At 44.7% G+C, this 11,436-nt stretch overlaps 1 protein-coding gene across 1 annotated transcript; it reads right to left on the bottom strand.

Annotated features, from left to right (window-relative positions):
• Positions 1 to 253: 253 nt before the first annotated feature.
• On the bottom strand, positions 254 to 5,920 carry SCG2 (secretogranin II). The gene is made up of 2 exons (XM_050307789.1): positions 5,842 to 5,920; positions 254 to 2,597 (listed from the first exon to the last, which is right to left on the bottom strand). Exon 2 carries the CDS (start codon positions 2,581 to 2,583, stop codon positions 715 to 717), a length of 1,869 nt encoding a protein of 622 aa, XP_050163746.1. The 5' UTR covers positions 2,584 to 2,597; positions 5,842 to 5,920; the 3' UTR covers positions 254 to 714.
• Between the last annotated feature and the right edge of the window lie 5,516 nt (positions 5,921 to 11,436).

Below are 11,436 nucleotides of genomic sequence, written 5' to 3'. Positions count from 1 at the left end.
CAAACCTGTGGTGTTCCTTGCAGATGAGTTCCCTGCCTGCCTTTCCTTGGAGTCTGGCTCTTTCTTTGTGGTTCCTATCACTCCCCTTAAGGATAGTACCAATTGGTATTCTTACAGCCCAGAAAAACCAGAAATTTATGCTACCAACTATATTCAATGGGAAAAATAGTGTATTTCAGAAGAGTCATCGGTGGAATTAAAAATGTTTCAAATCAGTTTGACTTTATCAACTGTCACAAAGAAACAACAGTCGATTGTCCAGAAATAATTTATTCATCAACAGTAAAACACTGAATAGAAAAAGCCTTGTAAATAAAACTATATATATATATAATGCTTTATTTTTTTATTCGATACTCCACAAAAAACACTACAGACAGTAACAAAATAATCCAATTAATCTTAAAAATTTCAAATTATAATTGTCACTCTTCATTTATCATGTTTTATTAACAATGCAAAGGTCATTTGTTTACATATTATAGTTTTACTTGATATCATTAAATTTTTTCTTAAAACACTTGAAGCAATTTGTTGCTTGCCCCATAATTTATAACATATATCAATAAACAATATAACAGCTCTGAGAAAGATATGCAGACCGTTCAATGGCAAATAGTCTACCATAGTTGTTTAGTGGGAGAGCAGGAATAAATCACAACTGAATTGGGATAGAACTCAACACATTGAAGAGAAATAGTATTTGGGGAACAATTACATGTTTTCCATCGCTCGCTTAGCAATGTGATCTCTTTCAAGCTCTGATTTCTCCTGTTTTAGATACTCCAGCACCTTTGCTAGCATATCCTCATCCAGGTACTGCCTGTTCTGCGTGTCGTCGGCTTCCCCAGCCATGGAAAGCCTTTTGCTGAGCGAGGCCAACTTCGCAGCCTCCTGTGGTTCCAGCTGATTTAGGTGCTCTCTGATGGCCTGCTCCAGGTGATCGTCTTCCTGCAGGTTGCCTTCAGAAGCTGGGACTCGTTTCATCTGGTTCGTGTTGATCACTTCAGGATATTTTGCCAGGACCTTTGCCAAGTAATCGGCCAGTTCTTCGTCCTTCTCATTCAGTTTCTCATACTCCATTTGTCGCCTTTCCAAGTCGTTCATCCAGGCAGCCTTAGGAAACAGGTGCCCTTTCAATCTTCTGGGGATGTAAGGCAGTCTCGGCAAATCGTTGTCTTGATTAAGACGATTTAGTAAGTAGGAGGGATTCTGATTGGCTAAATTGTCATTTCCCAGAAGGCTGACGATATCTTCAATATTGAGGTCTTCAGGTAGATTTTCTGGAATAAGAGGCTGCTTCATGTACCCGTTTTTAGAGTTTACATTATTTTTAAATATATCGCTCTGTCCTAGATTGGTTTCAGCTATCTCGTCGAGGTCTTCTGGGAACTCTACTTCCTGCTCAGCTTCTAACCTCTCACTCTGAAGCTGCTTTTTTTCTCCAGCTTTCAACATGTCTATTAAATCCTCAGGAGGAATTTGTAAATTCCTTGAGATTTCTATCAGCTGAGCTATAGACTGAGGATCAAGTTGTTTATCCAAAAACATTGATGCTCTTTTTTCCTCGAGTTCTCCAGTCCTTAATTTCCTATTCCCAGCACTACCCATCAGCCTCTTCAGGTAATAATTCATTAGCTTTGAAACATCCTCTGACATTTGATCTTTGTTGTCTCTTCTTATTTCATCCTCAAGGAAGTTCAGCTTCCCTGATCTTTTCATTTCATCATCAATCTCCTCTTCATGTTTATCAATTTCCTCTTTGCTGTCTTTTATCTCCTCCTGGGTTTGGCTTTCCACTTTTTCCTCTATGGGATTCCAATCTTCTCCTCCAACCACATCTTCATAGGCAATGTTATTCGCTTTATACACATCATCTTCGTCATCTGTGTACAATTTCTGGTCCTCATCCAGCCTTTCTTTCTTGTGGTTGCTCGGTCCTGCCATCTTCCCCAGCTCCTGAAACACAGACTCCAGCGTAGCAAGGCTCTGGGGGGTGTATTGCTCTTCCACGATTTCATTCGTGCGCTTGAAAGGGCTGTCTCTTGAACTGTCTTCATAGTGCCCAAGCGGCATTTTGAGATACTTCTGCCACCTCTCAGGCCACTTGTAAGCCTCGTAATCATCACTTACTCCAGCTGGAAAGTTGTTATCTGAACTCAGACTGTAAGGTTTATTCTCCTTTGGGCCAGCTTTTGACTCTTTCTCGGCTTGCCGCAAGGCTTCCAACATCACCTTAACCCACTGGGACTCGTCTTCAGTCAAAGAATCCCTTACATTGTCTGGTAGGTGAATCTGATCCTTGCTTTCCTTCTGTTGCAGGAGATACGGGACACTTTGATAAGAGTTGTAGTCAGGGCTGCTTTCTCCCTTGTTAGTTTGCTTGCGAAGATCTTCTATGTATTCCAGTGCTTTGATCATATCAGGGTTTGGGAGTCTTTGCAAGTTTTTCATTACATAGTCTGGATCTTTCTGAAGCAGCTGATGCTGCTGGAAGGAGGCTGCATCAACCCAGCAGATGAGGACAAAGAAAAAGGTGAGAGCGCAGGCTGCTCCAGGCTGGAAGGTTTTAGTTTCTGCCATATTTAAAATATTTCCTTTAAATAAAGAAGAAAAAGAAAATAAGAAGCAGTTAACACACGGAGACAGACTTAGGAGACTGAGCTATGCAAGAAATTTCTTATCTTTAAGCTCCACGTACTTTATGAACATTAATTTTCCAATGGCAGCAAAAAACTACAAAATACCAACCCTACATAGCCCATGAAATGCCCATAGAGGAATCTAGATGCCATTTTGGTTATGAAAATGAAGTTCCTAAATGGTAAAATGAATGTATGTATATATTTAAATGCTGCTCAAAATATTAATATTAAAACTGCAGACAGAATTATTTTGTGAGATTGCTCCATAAGGCATCTAATGTCATGCCAGGATAATACTGCTGAATGCTGCTAGACTGCAGTAAAATTAATCTGATGAAGTGAGAACATGGCATATAAAATTACTTGCAAGTTTATTTCTGTCATTACTGATAGTGCTATTTCTTCCTTATTTTTGCTCTTTCATTTAAAACCCCCATTATTTGTATTACAGGTGAATTTTAATTAATGACTCTATGAGTCACTTTCTGATGGGCAACGATCCCCTATGTGAGTGACAGACTATAATTCATCCTAAAGGTACAATATCATTTTACTGAATCCCTTAAAACCCATCTTGGAAATGAACTCAAGGAGGTGGGTTCTGAGTGGTGATTTCATTCATTTGCTCATTCATTCACTTCAGCAGAAATTGAATCAGGTCCCAGGACAGGCAGAAACACGACCATTGGCAAACTCAGTTAGAATAGATCAGTAGAAGCCCACGTCTGCCCAGCTTACGCCAGTCAACAACAAACTCTGGAGCAGAGTTGGGATAAATATGCCTCCAGCTGAACTGAGGTGATTACAGCACCACTGTTTGTGGAGATACAGCTGCACAGGCCCAGCCTTGCAGGGAGCTGAGCACCCTACACACAGCACAAACTGCCATCACTCATATTTCTTAGGAGATGCTCAGGCACTGATACGCTGGGGCCATGAGACAGATCAGACTTTTTCCTGATCCAGTTACACTAACAAATAAAAAGTACAATAACGAGCAAGGAATTGTAAAGATAGAAGCTGCTTTGGTTAATTGACCTATTTTGGTTCCTTTGGTTTTTGGCTTGGTAAAAGCATCCTGTTGAGACGTTGGTGGTTCATGACAGACTGAATGAGCTACGTATACCACTATTTACTCACTGCTGGAAGTAGAAGATGAGCATGAATATGCTCATTTCAGCTCACTTGTGGATTTTTTCCGCTTAGTTTTTGTTCTTAACATAATGTGACTTAACTAAATAATTAAAGCACTATCAGTTCAGAGAGCTGCTTTTTTTCCCCTTCAGTGTGCTTGGGAAAACTAACAGTCATGATAGCAAACAATTTCCCCAAACATTTCTGGCTTCAAGCCTGGATATGTTTGAGCACTGCTTTCAAATCGGTTTCAAATGAAACAACAGGATTAGTTCAACAGCTGATTAGAAGTTCCCACCCTCCTGATCTGAATTTGCCCTGAAACAAAGCCCACACATCATTTAATTTTCTGTCACAGAAAAGGCAGTAGCCCTGTGCATAAATTGTGTGTCTCCCAGGAAAAAAAAAAAAAAAAAAAGGCAATTTGCTACTTTCTGTAGCAAATAAATTAAATTACGGCTTTCTTTTCCAGCAAAGAGACTGGTTATTAACAGAGCTAGTTTGATTAGTGCATTAGAAACTGTCCTTTCCTAAGGGAGGGGGAAGGGAGATTTATTCCATAATCATTTACCAAGCACCTCCCACTCAAAAGACCAGGAACTCACCCTCCTTCTTCACTGCACACAATTTGGATTGTTACAGCCTTTGTAAAAGCTGTTGGCATCCCATTAAAATCAAAATGTGTGCAGCCAGGCAAAGTTTAGTTTAGTGTTCCACAAGGACATTGCTCAACTGGATATTTCCTTTGCAGGAATAACAGGTCATTGGCTCCTGCCTTCATATTTTCTGTGCATTTGCCTCTAGGTCAATTTCCACTTCTAATTTATTGGTAGATAATACTTGAAAGCCTTGTCAAATGGATTTGGGAATGAATTATTTTAAAAGCTTTGAGTTTCAGTCATAAATCTTGTCATTAAATATGACTCTAAGGTAAGAGGACTCCTCCCCAGCCCTTCAGACTTTAAGTCCTTTTTTTTCTTTTTTTTTTTTAAATAGAGGACATTTTAGACTATCTTTAGGATCTATAGTAAACATTCTCCGCTGTGCCTCTCAAAGGTCAATATATTAATACAGCTCTTTTATCTCCAGATGGATAATTGTGTAGCTAGTCTAGATGGAGAGCATATTTTCTCCTCTATTAGCACCTAACAAACAGGAAAATTATCTTTTAGCCAGCAAACGAAGATGAAGAAGTTCCTCTTTACAAAATGAGGTAATCACGTTCACAATTTAAAACACACAAAGGCAACATAGACTGACAAAAGTTCCCTAAAAAAACAAACACAAAAAAATAATCTCCTTTCTGGGATGTTTCCATGGTAGCAGTAATTTTTGCTCTCAGTCTCTCTCAGCAATTGTCTCTGATGTGACTGTAATGTTTCCAGTGAAAATTTGCTATGAAAACTCATAGGTTTTCCTATGGATGTGTCTCTGCCCTGACAGTCTAAGGAAAAATCTAACAGCAGTTTTCCATAAGGTAAATAAATATATCATGCACTTTTCTGCCCGTTTTTTTCTGTTTGTTTGTTTGTTTGCGGTTTTTGGCCATAACACGACTGCAATAAATTCGCCTTGTTTAAAAGCATCTCTAACCCTTTACCCTGTGCAAGGGACTGAAAACACGAACGAAAGAACAGCGAGGTGAGCAGAGGGGCACAAACCCCAAATCCCCGACAATTCTGAGCGAACATAACGACTGTTTGTACAGGGACACATCTGGGCGGCGAGTCGGGGCGGTGTTTGCATCCCAGGGAACCTCTCTGCCCGCACTCCGAGCGCCTCAAGTGCCGTGTCGGTGACCCGGCATGACTGAACGCCATCGCTGGCGGGAGCGCTCTGCCTCCCGGCTCCAGCCACGAGCGATGCTGAGAATTATATACGTACATAACGAGCAAAATGACAGGGTCACATTTCACAGGGATGTTTTTCATCGTCTCGCTCGCTCGGTGTGGGTTCCCCGCCGGTGCCGGCCGAGCTTTTCCCCCCCGCCCCCTTCCCCATCAGCAGCCCGAGGGACGGCGGTACCGGGGCTGCCCCCGATGCCCGCCCGGCGCATCCCTACCTGGCGCTCCTGCCTCTGCCGCCGCTCCCGCCGCCTTCAGCACCGGGACAGCGCCCGCTTATACCGCCCTCGCCCTGCGCGTCACGGCCGCGCCCCGCCCCGCCCCGCCCGGCCGGCGGAGCATCGCGAACCCCCCCGGGTGGGCAGCAGGGACCCCCCCATCCATCCAACCCGGCAGCCGGCAGGGCGAGTAAAACCCGGAGCGGCAAAAAAAAAAAGGAAGCGGGGGGGGTGTGGGGGAATGGAAAAGAAGGGAAGAAAAAAAGTGAAAAATAAGAGGGGAGAAATAAAACGCCGGAAAAAAAAAAAAAAAAAAAAAAAAACGAGAGAAGGGAAAAGGGAGGCGAGGAAAAAAAAGAAGGGTAAAAGGGATTAAAAAGACGAAAAAAAAAAAGGCAGACGTGATACGGCCATTCCTTCTGCTTCTGCTTCTCAGCTCCCACGGGCGGGGAGGGGGGACTTCAGGAACCCGACCTACGCCTCGGGGGTGGATGAAGATGTCCCTCACCTCGGGTGGGTGGGTCAAGCCGACCCACACCTCGGGGGGTGGGTGGCAGCCGAGCCAGCAGCAGGGACACACTCCTGGGGCCAGGAACACAGCTGGGGCTGGAGGTGGGTGTGAGCCCAAGCAGGAGGAAAACCCTGTGCACAAGGGTCAGTGTGAGTGTGTGTGCACGTGTGTGTGTGTGAGTGTGCCTGGCTGTGCCTGTGCCTCGGCAGGAACCAGCCTTTCAATAGCTATGGCCAGCAAGGGGGACTTTATTTATTTTCTTTAGTTCATTGACTGAACCATCGTAGCACAGTTCTGGCCTTGCCACAGGGCAGGGACAATCCACGGCATCTGTGGCCTCATCATAAGGTGTGGGAGGACCGGGAGCTCTGCACCAACTGGGGGAGGGGGCTGAGCAGGGGGAATGACACTCCTCTATTGTGTGCCTGAAATAGATGGGAAAACTGAAGCATGCTGGGGAAAGATAAGGTAGAAGGTTCCCCACCCTGGTAGCCACATGCCCTGGCCTGCAGTGTGGGAGGGGAAAGCTCTCCACTCCTGCAGGGCTCTACCTATGCCAGTGACTGTGACACAGGACTGGGACCAGGCTGGCACTCCCCCAGATGGGGATGGAGCCAGAGAGGGACTGCCCACCTCTGGCACCACTGCCAAGCACTGCTGGCAATTCCCTCACAGTTTTAATTTCCATTCTCAGCTCTCCAAGTGCAAAAAGGGTAGTAGTGCTTGCACACCTGGATCACTGGGGTGAGTAAATACTACTATGCCATAAATCACAAAGCATGAGATGTAACACGTTGCTTCAGCTGATGCTCTGGGCTTCAGCTTCTTCCCTCTGCTTCCCTTCTATTCCAGGAAGCTTGTTTTACTTCAGTTTTTAAGTAAGGATTCCTTTTATCCAAAAATAAATCTTTCCTGACAGTTTTGACCTTTTACAGCACAAAATGCAAAAAAAAAAAAAAAAACCTAGGATGAATGTATCTTTCGAACCAATAAATGGTACCAAATTAAATTGTCCTAAGAACAGAAAGGTAGAAATGATTGTAGCCATGAACACAAAGACTATCCCGGCTGCATCTGCTCCAGCTGACATGGAGATCTGGAAACAGAGATCTTTTTCACCTCATGCAGTTCTATGAGTAAAATATAGTATCACTTTTTGTGCTGAAACTCTTCAGCAGCAGCTTTTTCCAGGCCCCAGACACCATCCAACATGCTCACTTTCCTCACCAGACCCAGGAAGAAGGACCCAAATGAAATATTGCATTAGGGCCCATGACGGCAACTGTGAAGAAGGGAAGAAGAAAGGCATCTGCTGCATAAGCAGAGGGAAAGGCCCAAGTGCCCCCTGAGCAGCTGGGAACTGTATTGCTGAACACCACAGCCCCTTCAGTAAGGCTCTGAATACCCACAAAACACAGCACTGCAGACATTACTGTTGCTAATACACCTCAGTCCATGGAGAAAATACTCAGTGCAATCAAAGCAAACAAACAAAATAAAAACCCAACAACAAAAAACACCGGAAGAAAATTACTCAGTTCAGATTTTCAGGAATTTTCTTGTGCCTCTGCAGGTATTTCCAACAGGCTTTTGTGCTTTCTGCCACCAAATGCCTAATGCATCTAGCAAATTCTTTGCCGTGAAATCATCCTGCTGAACCCCATACATCTATCCCTGCTCTTTAGATTAGTGCATGTTTCAGACAACCCAGATTAATTGGCACATCAGCGAGATTCCATCCTCCTTAACCACTCACCTGAGATTTACAGCATGTCAAGTCAGGCAGACACTTGACTTAGGTCTCTGCTGTGGCTATTCTGGGTTCAGTGGATAAAATTCACCAAAGGCTATCTACAATTCAGCTGTCAATTTTACTCCATATCAAAAAATGTTGCCTGGACTTTGCACTTACTGCATCTGCACAGCCCTACAAGGAGGGCCTTACTGAATGTACTTTTTTTGTTCATACTGAATGTATGGCATTCTTTTTCTCAGAATGAGTCATGCAACAGACAATTTGATCTGTTCTGTCATCAGAAGTTCCATGGCATTCTGTACAAGACTATGATCACAGCATCTCTGAATTTTAGGATATTGCATTAGAACCAGCTTAGTATCAACTGCTTAAGCAAAGGAGCTCAGTGATCTTGGGTTTTTGGATGCATTTTGACCGTGTTGCATCCTTTTGTGGATCCTGGGAACACACCAGCTATATACACAATGATTTCTCTGAACAGCTTGCCTTGTCACATGCTCTATCTTACCTAGCCATGCATCATGAGAAGATAAAAGTTAATCAATCACACCTGCACCTTGCTTCAAACAGCTTTTATTCCATTTCATGTAAGGAAGAGGGCATGGGGTGGGGGGTACTTCACTGCAGCAAACAGAGGCAGTAGGACTCCAGCCCCACCCTGTTGTGTCACACTCACCTGAAAGACCATCATTGCCAGAGTTACTGGAGAAAGACAAGTCAGGCAACTTGTCTTCAGGAGGAAGCAAGGGCTGCTGTAGCCCTTTTCTACACACCAAGATAGTTTTGCAGTTTGTGCACTTCGCCTCAGCTCTAGCTCTCTCCGCCTCTAATTCGTGTCACCAAAGATCAGCACTGCTCAAAAATAAAGCAGGGTTGTGTCAATATTGATTATTTCCCCCCCTTCCTCTGTTTCCAGTAGCAACTAAAAATAATTTACAATTCATTACAGACATGGCCTTTCCTGCAGAATAAGTGCCATTGTCACATTTAAAATTCAGTCCATATCTGGCTTGAATATCTGCATTTAGTCTGTATATAATGAGGAAGAGGAGGTTTTCTTTCCTCAGAAAAAGCTCATCTGCCATCACAGATACAGATTCTTTTAAATTATTTTAATTTTAAAATACTTGAACTCTGCTTGTGTCCAACATCAGAGTTGTTATTTTCTGCTCATTTTGCATGCTTGAAAGATCAATCATATTTGTATGCAAATATTTTTGGCCTCCCTAAATTTAGTTCTTAAAAAATGGCTCAAATTTCATTACCAAAGCCATAAGGGGAGGGATAAATACAGCACTGTAAGGAAAAGTAAGGGCTCTGCAGTTTGTAACCACAGTCCTTTAAAAACAGGGATGTCAGGGCAAGAGTCTGCTGGCTGTAGATCATTGGGCTTTATTCCACGCTGCAATGAGATTAAGTAGGTTTAACACCAGCCTGACCGACACGCCTCCCTGGAGGGACATTTCAAGAACAGGTTTTGTTAAGGAAAACCAAAAAAAAACCAAAAGCCTTACTTTTTACCCAACATTTACATGTTCGGGATTTTGGGCTGCCTGCTTATAAAAAAAAAAAAAAAAATTAACCAGGAAGAGGAGCCTTAGGCTAGGCTTGGCTGCCACCCCTGAGACATGGGTGTGTGCACACCTCTGCAGCGTGGACATGCTCACCGAAACAGTGACACCTTGCCAGTGTCATTGTTCCAGCACCAGCCCCTTGTGCCACCAGTGGGGTTTCCATACCCGCATGCCTGAGACTGCCTTGGCACCCAGGGAGCCTGTGCAGGTGCCCACAGTGGGAGGAGGTGGCAAGACAGGTGGCAGCTTGGCTGAGGGCACCTGGCAGGCTCTTTCTCCATGCATGGCCAGCAGCCTGCACAGCAGCCACCCTGGCCCAGCAGAACTGCTTAGGGCAGAGTTAAACTGCACTAGGAACCGCTGCTCTGCACTGGGAACCACTGCTCTGCAGTGGGAATCACAGCCCTGCACCTACAGCAGCTCAGCCCTCCTGCGCCAGGGCTGGGGTCACCTGAGGCTCAGCTCTGCTGTGCCTTCTCAGAGTTCTTCCAGGGGCTTTGTCACCTCTCGAGTGCCTCTTGTTTTCTCCAGTGACTGCTGGAGGAGCCCAGCCCTGCTGCCTCACTGCTCCTACCTCCCTGCCCACTGACCTACACTCGATGCCTCAAGCTTGGGATAATCAGGGTCCACCCCACAGCAGAAACCCCCTGCTCAGGGCAGGAGAACAGGATCTCTCAGCTCAGCCAGGACCAGAGGGGCAGAGAAGCCTGCACTGGAAAGAGCTGCAGAAGCAGCAGATGAATCAACAGGGTAAGAGTTTACTGCTATACTTGTTCCAGCGCAGCCTCCAGTTTGAGTACAATGCACAGGAATAGCAGAACACCAACGGATTAGGGAGTATATGTCTTCTCATATAAACACCAAATTATTTTTATCCCCAGGCCTCCCACACACACGTACTCACATATTTTCTTCCGTGGAGTTTCAAGGCTTTTCACAAGCCTATGACATCTGCTTACCAACATTTGGTGTAAAAATATCAGTATCTTCTCTGCACGGCTGTTCTGAGTGCTACATTTACCAGCCAGCAAAGATCAAGAGTCTCCTGGGAGCTGGCTGGATCAAACTGTCATGATTTCAGCACTGCTTTGCGTCAGACGGCAGAATTTAAAGTCAAAACACAGATAGTTGAGGGAGGAAGACAATGTGAAACCCTGAGTCATACCCTGCTGAGGGTGAGGAGAACAGATTAATAGACAGCAAACATGAATGAAATCGAAGGGTTCATTTTAGTCATGAGGCTGCTTCTGAAACCCAAAATAGGATTTATTTTTAGTCGTTGAGCATGAAAAGAGGATTTCTTTGCACCTTGCCAAGGAGAAGTTGAGAGAAGAGTTTTAATTAGCGTGGGGCAGGCTCCCCTTTCCCTTGACACTCCGAGGAGCTCAGCTGCAGGGCTTGCTGTGCTCGGGCAGGGTTTGCTGCTCACAGGCTGCTCGAACAATGCATCACCCACAGGACACTGCCTGACCCGGCAACTTATAGCATTGTTTGGATGCAAAAGCCTCAGCCAACCTTGCTAAAGTTGAGTCAAAAAAGTCTGCTGATAACCAGGTTGTTTCTCTTTGAGGAGCTGCGCCACGCCCCGGTGCTGGCTCGTGGGGGAAAGAGACAAAGCAACCATGCCTTGGGAGTCGGGGAAACTGCACAGGTTCACCCAAAATCATTGGAGATTGCGTAACTCAGACCTTGAGCCTTTCAGAGCAGCTGTGGAAGCAGTCATCAGCAGACAACAAAACCAGTTTGCCTTTGCC

This window comes from Myiozetetes cayanensis, unplaced genomic scaffold (assembly GCF_022539395.1).
Source record: "Myiozetetes cayanensis isolate MyiCay16 unplaced genomic scaffold, myiCay2020 scf13, whole genome shotgun sequence".
NCBI classification, from domain to species: domain Eukaryota; kingdom Metazoa; phylum Chordata; class Aves; order Passeriformes; family Tyrannidae; genus Myiozetetes; species Myiozetetes cayanensis.
Note: the sequence above shows the minus strand (reverse complement) of the source record. Positions and strands in the feature narration are given on the sequence as shown.